Genomic DNA, 12,593 nt, shown 5'->3' with positions numbered 1-12,593 from the left:
CAGACCTCCCTGGATACCAAGGGAGTTAGAAATTAAGATAAAGAAGACAAAGTATGCTTATTATAAGTGTCAGGGAGAAAACCAAGCTGAATATAAAAGGTTCAGAGGAGACTTGAAAAAGCAAGAGAAGCAAAGATGAAGTAAAAAGAGACTGGCAGCTCGCATAAAAAGGAATCCCAAAGTATTCTATAGGTATATAAATAGCAACAGGCTGGTGGGAGGGGATTCATTCATTCAATAGCTGAGGTATTAAAACAAAAACTTTGCATTTTTCATAGAATCATAGAAACCCTACAGTGCAGAAAGAGGCCATTTGGCCTATCAAGTCTGCACCGACCACAATCCCACCCATGCCCTACCCCCATATCCCTACATTTTTACCCACTAATCCCTCTAACCTACACATCTCAGGACACTAAGGGGCAATTTTAGCATGGCCAATCAACTGCACATCTTTGGACTGTGGGAGGAAACTGGAGCACCCGGAGGAAACCCACTAAACAAAGGGAATAAGTGCTACCCAGGCCATGGTAAATGATGAGATAATTCAGACATTAGTTATGCTTAAAATTTAAAAGGAAGAGGTATTAGCTAGATTATCTATACTTGTTGATAAGGCATCAGGACTGGATGAGATCCATCCAAGAAGATTGAGGGAAGTGAGTGGAAATTGCATAGACACTGGCTATAATTTTTCAGTCTTAGATTCAGGGGTGTTCTCACAGAATTAGACAATTGCAAACCTTACACCCTGTTCAAAATGACTGTAAAGATAAGCCCAGCAACTTCAGACCAGTCAGTTTAACTTTGTTGGTGAGGAAACTTCCAGAAGCAATAATTCAGAACAAAATTAATAGTCACATGAACAAATTGGGTGAATTAAGGAAAACCAGCATGGATTTCTTTAGGGGAAATTGTATTTAACTAACTTGCTGGAGTTATTCAAGAGATAGATGGGGGTAATGCTGCTGATATGGTATACATGGAATTCCAAAAAAGCACTTGACACAGTGCTTGCTGCACAAGACTTGTGAGTGAAGTTATAGCTTGTGGAACAAAAGGGATAGCAACATTGGCTGAGTAGTTGTCAATGGATGCTTTTCGTGCTTGAGGAAGATTTGTAGTGGAATTCTGCATGGCTCAGTGTTGGGACCCTTGCTTTTTCTGATGTACATTATTGACTTAGACATTGATGTACAGAACACAATTTTGAAGTTTGCGTAAGACACAAAATTTGGGAAGCATTGTGAACTGTGCGGAGGATAGTGTTGAACTTCAAAATGACATAGGTAAGTTGGTGGAATGGGCAGACGGGTGAAATTTGATTCAGAGAAATGTGAAGAACATGGAGAGACGATGTAAAATAAAGGGTACAATTCCAAAAGGGATGCAGAAGCAGAGGGAGCTACATGTGCATAAAGCATTGAAGAGGACAGGACAAGTTGAGAATAGTTAATAAAGCATATAGTCTCACCGGCTTTATTAACGGGGCATAGAGTACAAGAGCAAGGACGTTCTGCTAAACTTAGACAAGACAACTAAACTATTAGGTCCAGTTCTTGGCTTTGCACTTTAGGAAGAATGTGAAAGCATTAGAGAGAGTCCAGAAAAAAAAATCACAAGAATGGTTCCAAGGATAAGGAACTTCAGTTATGAAGATAGACTGGAGAAGTTAGGGCTGTTTTCCTAGGAGAAAAGAAGATTGTGAGAAGATTTTATAGAGACATTCAAAATTATGAGGGGTCTGGACAGAGTGAGTAGGGGAAACTATTCTCACTCATGAAAATTTTGAGAACGAGAGGGCTCAGATTTGAAGTAATTAGTAAAAGAAGCAAAAATGATATGAGGAGAAACATTTCAATGCAGGTTTGGAATGTGCTGTCTGAGAGTGTGGTGGATGCAGGTTCAGTTGAAGCATTCAAATTGAATGAGACTGTTATGTGAAAAAGAATGTGCAGGGTTACAGGGAGAAGGTGAAGGGATGTTTCTAGGTGAGTTGCTCATTTGGAGAGTCAGTGCAGACATGATGGGCCAAATGGTCTCCTTCTGTGCTGTAACAATTCAATGACCCTTAGATGCCTTCTTGTAGGTACACTAAAAATCTGTCAGGTGGAGTTCCAGGATTTTAACCCAGCGATAGTGAAGGAACGGTATTATAGTTTCAAGTCAGAATGGTGCATGGCTTGGAGGGGAATGTGCAGGTGATGGTGTTCCCATCTGCTGTCCTTGTCTTTTGATGGGTAGAGTTTTCAGGTTTGGAAGGTGCTGTTGAAGGAGGCTTGACAAATTACTGCAGTGCATCTTGTAGGTGAAAGACACTGCTGCCACTGTGTGTTGGACTAGAGAGTGGATGTTGAAGTTGATAGATGAAGTACCAATCAAGCAGGGCTGCTTTGTCCTGGACGATGTTGAGTTTCTTGAGTGTTGATGAAACTGCATTCATCTAGCAAGCAGGGAGTATCCCAGATGTGTACCTTGTCGAATCGTAGAATCCTATAGTGCAGAAGAAGAGCATTTGACCCATCAAGCCTGTACTGACCACAATCCCATCCAAGCCCTATCTCCATAACCCTCTCCATTTACTCTAGCTAGTCCCCCTGACGCTAAGGGGCAATTTAGAATGGCCAATCCACCTAACCCGCACATCTTTGAACTGTGGGGGAAACCGGAGCACCTGGAGGACACTGGGAGAACATGCAAACTCCATCCTGACAACGACCCAAGCCAGGGCCCTGGTGCAGTGAGGCAGCAGTGCTAACCACAGACCACCATGCTGCCTAGATTATAGATGGTGGATAGGCTTTGGGGAGCCAGGAAATGAGTTATTTGCCACAGGATTCCCAGCCTTTGACTTGATCTTATGTGGCTGGTTAAGTTTCTAGTTAATGGTAACTCCCAGGATATTGATAGTGAGGATTTGATTTTAAGCATAACGTAATACTATTATCCACTTTGCACCTTGGCTCCTGCAATACCCATCAGGCGCAGAAAGCCTCAAGCATACTGAAAACAGAAGATAGACGACCAGAGGGACTATATCCACATTCAATCTCTGACACTGAGATTCATTTAAATGATCAAAAACTTGCAATAGAATTTCCCTCTGTCTCTCTACATGTATTAATTTAATTTCAATGCCACTGTCCCAGAGAGGGTCAGAGTGACTCCTGTTGGAGATCCCCCAGTCTCTGGCTTTCCCAGCCAAGTATTCCCCTGGCGGAGGTCCCTGTGGCGGAGTGTCCCCCTGGCGGAGGTACCTGTGGCGGAGTGTCTCCCTGGCGGAGGTCCCTCTGGTGAAGTGTCCCCCTGGCGGAGGTCCCCTTGGCGGAGTGTCCCCGGCTCGGTGCCTCTCCCTCTGCCGGTGAGTGTCCGCCGCTGGAGTGTGGGAACCTGAACCCGCGGCTCAGTCAGGCCCCAGTGTCGGCCCCGGCTCAGGGCGGGAGAGGAGGCGCTGCTTTCTCGCTGAATCCATTAATTTGGTGATTGTTGCCCCCAGACTGGAGGAGGATCAATGGAATTCACCGAGAGGAAAAGGAGCAGGAAATCGCGGAGCTTCAAGAGAGTGAATGAAGGTGAGAGAAAGAGAGGGCCCAGCCACCAGCAAGTAGCAAACAGCCTAACCAGCAACTAGCAAACACTTTAACCAGCAAAACCATTAACCAGTAAAATTATTAACTACAAGTAACATTTAAACCAGTAAAAGACTTAATCAGTAAAATCTACAAACAACATTCGAACCAGCAAAAATCTTAAACAAAATGCCAATAAACATAAACCCTTAAGCAGCAAAATATGTTAACCAACAAAATCATGAACTGGCAGTAGCATTAACCAGCAAAGACCATTAACTGGCGATAACACCTTAAGTCTATGATGTTTACTGGGGATCAGGGATGGGATGGGGTGTGGAGGGAGGGTCCTGTCACTTTATTCATTTATTAGTTTAAAATGGTGTTTATTGCAGACAGTAGAACTTATTTTCTCCAATTGTAATTGGGATTTGGTTTAATCTGACTTCATAAACCTTTTCAGCAGAGTTTCTTTAAAACTACGTCTTGGCCTGTGCTGATCTTCACTGTGCTGGACACAATTTCCAGCGGGGGCTTGATGGTGACTGTATTGTTTGCTGAAGATTGAAATGTTGAATCCACAGTCAGCTGGATTTAAACTGTGAGAGTTCATCTCGTCCCAATAGAGCATTAGTGCCAGCTCCTGGTTGCATCAAATTGGAAACACTATTCCTAATTAAAATTGAGGTGCAACTATTTACTTCTGCTAAACCTATATAAAACACTAGCCTGAGCCCAGCAGAAGTTTTCAGTCCAATTCTGAGCGTTAAGAAGGATGAAGGCATTACAGAGGGTATTGAAGAGATTTACTAGAACAGTTGCAGGGATGAAGGTTTACAGTCACATGGAGAGACTGGAGAAGCTGGGATTGTTCTCTAAGTAGAGAAGATTTGCTGAAGACATGCTGGTTAGGTGCATTGGCCACGCTAAATTCTCCCTCAGTGTACCTGAACAGGCACCGGAGTGAAGCGACTAGGGGATTTTCACAGTAACTTCATTGCAGTATTAATGTAAGTTAACTTGTGACAGTAATAAATAACTAAACTAAAGATTAAGAGGAGATTTGGCAGAGATGTTTAAAATCATGGAGCATATATATAGCATAAATAGGGAAACAATTTCCAGTGGCTGAAGGGTCAATAGGTAGAGGATCCAAATTTAAGGTGTCTGGCAAAAGAATGTGAAGGATCCTTCCTCTGCACTGATTGGTTAGAATGTGGAATACACTGCCCGATGGGACAGTGAAAGCAGATTCAATGGTCGCCTTTGAAAGGGAATTGGTGGATAAATAGCTGAAGGAGAAAAAGTTGCAGAGAAGTAGGGAAAGAACGGGGAGAGTCTTCAAAAGAGTTGAATGACTTCCTTCTGTGCTATGTTATTCCATGATCCTAAATTTCACAATGTTTATTAAATACTGTATGAAACTGACAATTTTAATACTGCTACCCATTTTAATTAAATGCAAGGAAAAAATGGGAAATCAATGAAAAGCGCATTTTTAAATATTTCAATTTTTAGAATTTATAGTCTGAGAAAATGTGTAAATGTTTCTAATAATCAAGCAAGATAAAGACAAATAACATCAGAGTTTAATATATAAGCTGCTGCAATGATGTGAGAAGAGATGGACTACAGTGAACTTTCTGCCTTTGTTGTTCCCTGATTTTACTCAATGTTTATTGCACTGTTGAATTCTTCTGTTGTCCAAATATCCTGTTAAGAAAATAGTGTTCTTGAGAAGTCAGTTTCTGTCAAAATCTGATTCCTATTACTTTCATGCTGTGGGAATATTTCTAACATATAATAATTGGTGATGGGCAGTTATGCAGAGATTGTAAATGTGTACTAACTGAAGATAACTGTTGCAGATTATCAAGATGATAACCATTCTGACAGCAGCAGTGAAAACACAGGAAGGGCACATGATGCACTGTTTGTCACAGGTATGTTTTTGTGTCACCACTGCGTACATTGTATAGTTACAACAGCCGGAAAGATAGAAGTTGATTCAAATCATTGTTAGTGAGTCTAAAAAGAATGAAAGGTTGGGAAAATCATTTTCAATGCACTTCCCCATTTTGGTAGAAAACAGTGTCCAAAGCAAACGTACTTTGAACAAAATTCCTGTCCCTAGCGTTAGGAAAGTTTTTAGTGACTGTTTATTTTGTTTGTTTTTGAAGTACTTGGTTTAGAAGAAAATATTGCACTTTTTACTAGCATGGAGGTTTCCAAGGCGTGTCTCCCTCCACATGAGCACTTCCTATACATTGGAAGCTGCTCTGTAGTAAATAACAAGTGCAATGGCTTCATAATAACTTAAGAATTGCCCGACTCTGAGGAACTGTGCTACAAGCTGTAGCTGTGTAGTTAGCACTGCTGCCTCACAGCGATTCCCGGCTTGGGTCACTATCTGTGCGGAGTCTGCACGTTCTCCCCATGTTTGCATGGGTTTCCTCCAGGTGCTCCGATTTCCTCCCACCATCTGAAAGACTTGTTGGCTAGGTGCATTGACCTGAACAGGCGCTGGAGTATGGCGAGTAGGGGAATTTCACAGTAACTTCATTGCAGTATTAATGTAAGCCTTACTTGTGACTAATAAATAACTTTTACATTTACTTTTGTTGTTTCATGTTGTTGGAAACACTGAAACAGTCTTCGATGAGTTAAGTTGCCACATATCTTGGCATTAAACAACTGCATCACGCCTCGCATTGGTGCTGTTACTGGAGTGAACACATTTTGACTTGCATTAAATTTCATTTGCCAAGTATCTGCTCTTTCTTTCTGCCAGTCTGTCTACATTTCCTAAAGCTATTCCTGTCACTGTTCACATTTCCAAGGCTTTTTTTGTGTCATTTATACGCATTGAAATAGCTACCCCTACACCCAAGTCCCAGTTATTAATATATGATCATGAGTAGCAGTGGGCTGAATATAGAAGTCTGGGGGACACCACTGTAACCGTTAGTCCTGTCAGAAGAATAACTGTTCCCCGCTTTCTGTTTCTTTGCCAATTTTCTATTTATGCGGTGCCCTTTAATCCCATGGGGTTTAACTTTGTTAACGTATCTATTATAAATATATGATTGAGGAACAGGAATAGGCCATGCAGCCCCCTGAGCCTGCTCCACTATTTAATAAGAGCATAGCTGATCTGATAGTATCCTCAAATCTGCATCCTGCCGATAACACTGGGAGCACCTATAGAATCCCGATAGTACAGAAGGAGGCCATTCGGCTTGTCGAGTCTGTGCCCAATCCCATCCAGGCCCTATCCCCATTACCCCTGATACTAAGGAGCAATTTAGCATGGCCAATCCACCTAACCTGCACATCTTTGGACTGTGGGAGGAAACCGGAGCACCTGGAGGAAACCCACACAGACATGGGGAGAATGTGCAAACTCCACACACACAATGACCTAAGGCCAGAATTGAACCCGGGTCCCTGGCATTGTGAGGCAGCAGTGCTAACCACTGTACCACCGTGCTGCCTGAAACTTTGATTCAGATGGTTCTGGTTGTCTTACAGGTAAGAGTTAGCCAGAAAAAATTAGAAGAAATAAAACCAGGTAATTATAGTACTGATTCTGCCCCCACCCCCTGCACGTTGGACATTACAATACCCTCACAACCCCCCCCCCCCCCCCCCCAAGTCTCCAACTACCAAACTCAATCTCCAAACCTCTGACTACCCTCTTCTCTCAAACCCCCCTCCACACAGACAACCCAAACCCCCACTGAGCACCTGACTGGTTGCCACTCCACAGAGTAAGCCAGTTGTGTCTACAGTTTCACAAACTGTCCTGGAGTTGCAGTCTGCTCAACTCAACCACGATGAACATACCTGGTACTTTTCCTGAAACCTAATTGTAGTTTTAAATATAAATAGTCATTAGATGTTGTTACAGTAAAGTTTCAACAAAGATTCTTCTAGTAATAGTGTCAGTTAATGAGTTCAGCTCTCCTAATCCTTTTCAATACATAAGAAGAACTTCCTTGTAATTTGAAGGAACATTTATTTACAAATCCACACAATTGAAACCAACCAAACTTGATTCAATTTTCTATAGAAGTCAAGCCATGTTGGAATTTAATAGGAGCAGTGGCTATCTTTCATCTTTCAAACCAGATTTATAATTCAACCCAGAGGATAGCGTGAATGTTCTCTTTATTTAGTCCAAAGATGTGCGGGTTAGGTTGATTGACCATGCTAAAATTAATCCGAGTGAGAGGGGTATTAGCAGGATAAATATGAGTGGTTATGGGAACAGGGCCTGGGTGGGATTGTTGTCAGTGCAGAACTGATGGACCAAATGGTCTCCTTCTGCATTGTAGGGATTCTATGATTGCCCCTCAGATTTATGAGGCAGGTTCTTTACACAGAGGATGCTGGGTGCCTAGAACTCGCTGCAGGTGAGGTAGTGGAAGCAAATACGATAAGGGGCATCTTGACAAATGTATGAATAGAATGGAAATAGAGGGATATGTTCAGTCGGGCAGCATGGTTGGTGCAGGCTTGGAGGGCTGCAGGGCCTGTTCTTGTGCTATAATTTTCTTTGTTCTTTGTTATTTCCACTGTGTTCTCCATGTCTGAATTAGTTCCCAAATACAACTTTGATACCAGATACTGCTCTGGTCAAACCAAAATGTTTTCACAGAGAATTCTATCCATCACAATGTCACCACCTGGAACTTTGTTTCTTGTAACAGAGATTCAGATTTGACCATCATTTGTTAGCTGGGCTTGATTGAGGATGAGCTACAACGACAGTAAACTTAATTTACCTTCTCTTACTCTGAGCACTGCAAGCAAGCTCATGAAATGTTCCCCTTATTGCATTGATTTCTCATTGCATCCTGTGTATGATTAGAAAAGCAGTCTTTTTTACCAACCTTCACCAAATACAAATAAATAAACTTAAGACACATTGTTTAATTAACAAATTCTCTCTCTGAACTTTATCTTTACTGCTCTCTCTTCTTTAAGACACTCCTTCAAACCTAATTCTCTGACCAAGCTTTAGGCATTGACTCAAGATCTCTTTATGGGATTTCAATATGGTTTTTATTGACCTCACTATTGCTCTGTATCTTGATGTTTCATGTTAATTGCGTGATATAAATTTAAGTAATGGGGAATGAGCCAAAGCAGCTAAGAGAAGTAAGGTTGGGGGAACATCTGGGCAATAGTGACCATAATATATACACTTTAAGATGGTGATAGAAAAGGTATGAAGAAAAGCAAGTTAATAGTTTGGAGAAAAGTTGATTTTGAGGGGCTGAAAATAGAATCAGATGGGTAACTAAATTGACAAACAATGATATAGACAACAAAACAACACTGCAAACATTTCAAACAGTGTTAAACAGAATGCAGGAAAAATATATCCTGCTAAAAGGAAAGAACAAATTGAACACTAGTGGGACTCCATGAATAAATAAAGACAAAAGGCTGGGATTGGAAAGGAGTGCCGGATAAGAGGGAATAGAAAGAGATTAGGGGCGAAGCGGAAACAAAAACAATTAGGAAGGTAAAGGAAGTACAAAGTTATATTATCAAGGAACATGAGATAGTTAAATATTTTACAGCCTCATCAATAACAAAAAGGAAGGTTGTGATGGGAATTAGACCGTCAGGAGATGAACATGAAAGTAGTACAGGTAATGATAGAGAGGTAGCTGAAAGATTAGATAGTAATTTTGCTTAGGGATTTACCAGGGAGATAGAACATTGAATGATGAGATGAGCCATGAGATGAATGTATTTAAAATAAAAAAGGCATGTGTTGAATAAACTCAACGAGGCTAAAACCCCTAGTCCAGATGAGGCGTTTCTACTTCTATTTAACAATTGTTAGAAATTTTAGTGCCAGAGGACTGGCAGATAGGGAGTTGAGCATATCCGTCAACATGAGCATCATCATCTTTTATTTCATGTCCCTCAGCCAAGTTTCTATCTGTGCTATTAAGAACATAAGAAATAGGAGCAGGAGTAGGCCATCTGGCCCTTCGAGCCTGCCCCGCCATTCAATAAGATCATGGCTGATCTGTCGTGGCTCAGTTCCACTTTCCCGCCCTCTCCCCATAACCCTTAATCCCCTTGCCTATCAAAAACCTATCAACCCGCTTCTTAAAAATATTTAGCGAGGCAGCCTCCACCACTTCAACGGGCAGAGAATTCCAGATATTCACCACCCTTTGAGTGAAGAAGTTCCTCCTCAACTCCGTTCTAAACCGCCCCCCCTTTATCTTGAGGCTGTGCCCCCTAGTCCTACTGTCTTTTTTGAGCGGGAAGAGTCTCTCCACCTCTATCCTATCCATCCCATTCATCATCTTATACGTCTCAATGAGATCTCCCCTCATTCTTCTAAACTCTAACGAGTACAAGCCTAGTTTATTCAGCCTCTCCTCATAGCTCAACCCCCTCAACTCCGGTATCAGCCTAGTAAACCTCCTCTGCACTCCCTCCAAGGCCAAAATATCCTTGCGCAGGTGCGGCGCCCAAAACTGCACACAGTACTCCAGCTGCGGCCTCACCAGTGCCCTATACAGCTGCAGCAAGACCTCCCTACTTTTATATTCAATCCCCCTCGCTATGAAGGCCAGCATCCCATTCGCCTTCCTGACCACCTGCTGCACCATTACATTTTTTCTAATATCATAATGTTTGTAAAAGTCCTTCTATTAGACTTAATGAACACTTTTGGAAAATCCAGCACCTATTGCATTCCCTTTAATTATCCAATTTATTTTCTGAAAAGGATCTCTTAAATTTGTCCACCACAACTCACGTTTTTAAGTTATAAATATTCTGATGAAAGGTCATTGACCTGAAACATTAATTCTATTTCTGTCTCCACAGACGCTGCCTGACCTGCTGAAAGTTCTCAGTATTTTCTGTCTTCATTTCAAATTTCCAGCCTTCAACTGTGCTGGCTATTCTTGATTAACCTTTCTATAATACTCTTCAACTGATGGGTCAGTTGGTTTGTAGTTTATCTTTCTATTTCACTCTCAATCAGAAATGTTACTCTAGTTCTCTCCGGACCCCTGCTGCAATTCATAAAATGGTGGTCAAGGTTTCTGCTAACTCCTCACTGGCTTCTTTCAACAGCCTAGGATGGGTGCCATAACAGAACAGCTTTATTCTTCAACGCTTTGTGCGCTGGTCTTCATTACATTAATCTACAATGACCCATGCTTTCTTTTTGAACAACTATTTTTGTTGTTTGTTAGGTGATGTATGTGAGGGGCTGAAGAAACAAGTGTCAGGAATGAGGCGCTTATTAAACAACAAAGCTAATAACATGAGGATCCATCCGCCATTGATGACTGGCCGAGAAAAACTGAAGGAGGAACCAGAGGCTTCGGATTTAACATGGCTCCAACACAATGCAAACCAGTCAAGTGCCCGTCCTGATGAACCCCATTCATCCCAGAGTATGGTCTGGAAAGCTGTGCCGGTCCAAACACAGAATTCCTGCATTTCAGGAGGGTACAGTGATGAAGGCGCCAGATCATCTAAACCAGTCCTGGGTGCAAATTCCGAAAGACTCCATGGCATGCCAGACAGCAACGGTACGTTAATTTGTTTTTTTTTGGTGAAAGTACATTAATTTTAAAGAATCCAGTTTCTTTCAGAAAGATTAAATGTAGCAGTGCACCAAGTGTATTTTGTGAGGTAACAAAACACTTGACTAATATGTATTCTAAAGATGTACAAAGCAGCAGATTTCTATTCATTCTCATCTACATGTTGCAAAATAGGGTCTAACCTCATACCTGTAGAGATATGAACTTTATGAAGGAGAAAAAAAAACCAGATTCTGCAGCTTCATCATGCTTTGTGTTGCTGTCATGCCCAGTAAGAGTAAATATACAGAGCATTGAAAGTATAAGTGTATCTGGTCAATAAGAAACTAATTTATACGGGCGTAGGTATGTGGTTTTCAGTGTCGGGAGTCAAGCAGATGCCACATTCTAACTAACAACATAGGGAGGTACTGTAATTTTTTTTTTATTCATTCCAGAGGTGTGGGTGTCAATGTTTGTTGCTCATCCCTCGTTGCCCTTGAGAAGGTGGTGGTGAGCTACCTTCTTGAACGCCTCCAGTCTAGGTAGTGTGGGCACATCCACTGTGCTGTTAGGGAGAGAGTTCCACGATATTGACCCAGCGACAGTGTGTAGGAACAGCGATATATTTCCAAGTCAGGATAGTGTAAGTCTTGGGGGGAAACTTCCAGATGGTGATGTTTCCTTGTCGTTCTAGATGGTAGCAATTGTGGGTTTGTAAAGTGCTGTCTGAGGAGCTTTGATGAGTCCCTGCACTGCATCTGAGGAGGCAGAGGGTCGTCGAGCTGTTTATGGCACAGAAGGAGATCATTCAGCCCATCGAGTCAGTGCTGGCCTTTTTCTTTAACTGGGTCCTTTCATTTTTTGGTATGCTGAGTTTACCTGTGTAAAATTTAGAGAAAAGACAGGTTTAATCCGGGAGTTCTAATGCAATATCTTGTCTGGGAAGTCAGCTTCTCTGTTGTTTTGTCAGATGTATTTCTGGTATTTTCAAATATCTAGCATTCGGACTTTTAAATTGTTGGTGAATACGGAGCAAATTTCAAAATGTCCCCAGGGACACGGAGCAAAGTCTTGGGATAAGGGACTGACCGTTTAGGATCGAAATGGGGAGATATTTCTTCATTCAGAGGGCTGTGAATCTTTACTCGGCGGACACCATGACTGCTCGCTCAATCATTGAATATGTTCAAGAAGGCAGTTTATAAATTTAAGACACTCAGGGAATCAAGGAACCTGGAGACAATGCAAGAAAGTGGAGCAGAGGTCAGGGATCAGACATGATCTTGTTGAATGGCAGAGCAGGCTCGATAGGCCTTGTAACTCCTATTTATTTATTTTCTTCTTATTCCAACAAAGTGGTTAATAAACTTAATTTCCAAAATGGATTGTTTGGATAATGTTATTTTTAAAAAATTAGATTCTTTCAATTTCATTTTAATACTGTTTG

At 41.6% G+C, this 12,593-nt stretch overlaps 1 protein-coding gene across 2 annotated transcripts in view; it reads left to right on the top strand.

Annotated features, from left to right (window-relative positions):
• bend7 (BEN domain containing 7) overlaps positions 1 to 12,593 on the top strand; it is a 43,419-nt gene that overhangs the window by 4,181 nt on the left and 26,645 nt on the right. Inside the window, exons 2-4 of one of the 2 annotated variants that reach the window (XM_080207752.1) lie at positions 3,497 to 3,572; positions 5,438 to 5,512; positions 10,808 to 11,149. In XM_080207752.1, coding sequence (XP_080063878.1) covers positions 3,512 to 3,572; positions 5,438 to 5,512; positions 10,808 to 11,149 — 478 coding nt within the window. In that variant the 5' untranslated portion in view covers positions 3,497 to 3,511. Of the gene's footprint in view, positions 1 to 3,338; positions 3,573 to 5,437; positions 5,513 to 10,807; positions 11,150 to 12,593 lie in introns of those variants that run through there. The other variant, XM_080207753.1, reaches the window with a different exon arrangement.

Source organism: Carcharhinus amblyrhynchos, chromosome 19 (genome assembly GCF_965287045.1).
Source record: "Carcharhinus amblyrhynchos chromosome 19, sCarAmb.v2.hapA, whole genome shotgun sequence".
Classification (NCBI taxonomy): Eukaryota; Metazoa; Chordata; class Chondrichthyes; order Carcharhiniformes; family Carcharhinidae; genus Carcharhinus; species Carcharhinus amblyrhynchos.
Note: the sequence above shows the minus strand (reverse complement) of the source record. Positions and strands in the feature narration are given on the sequence as shown.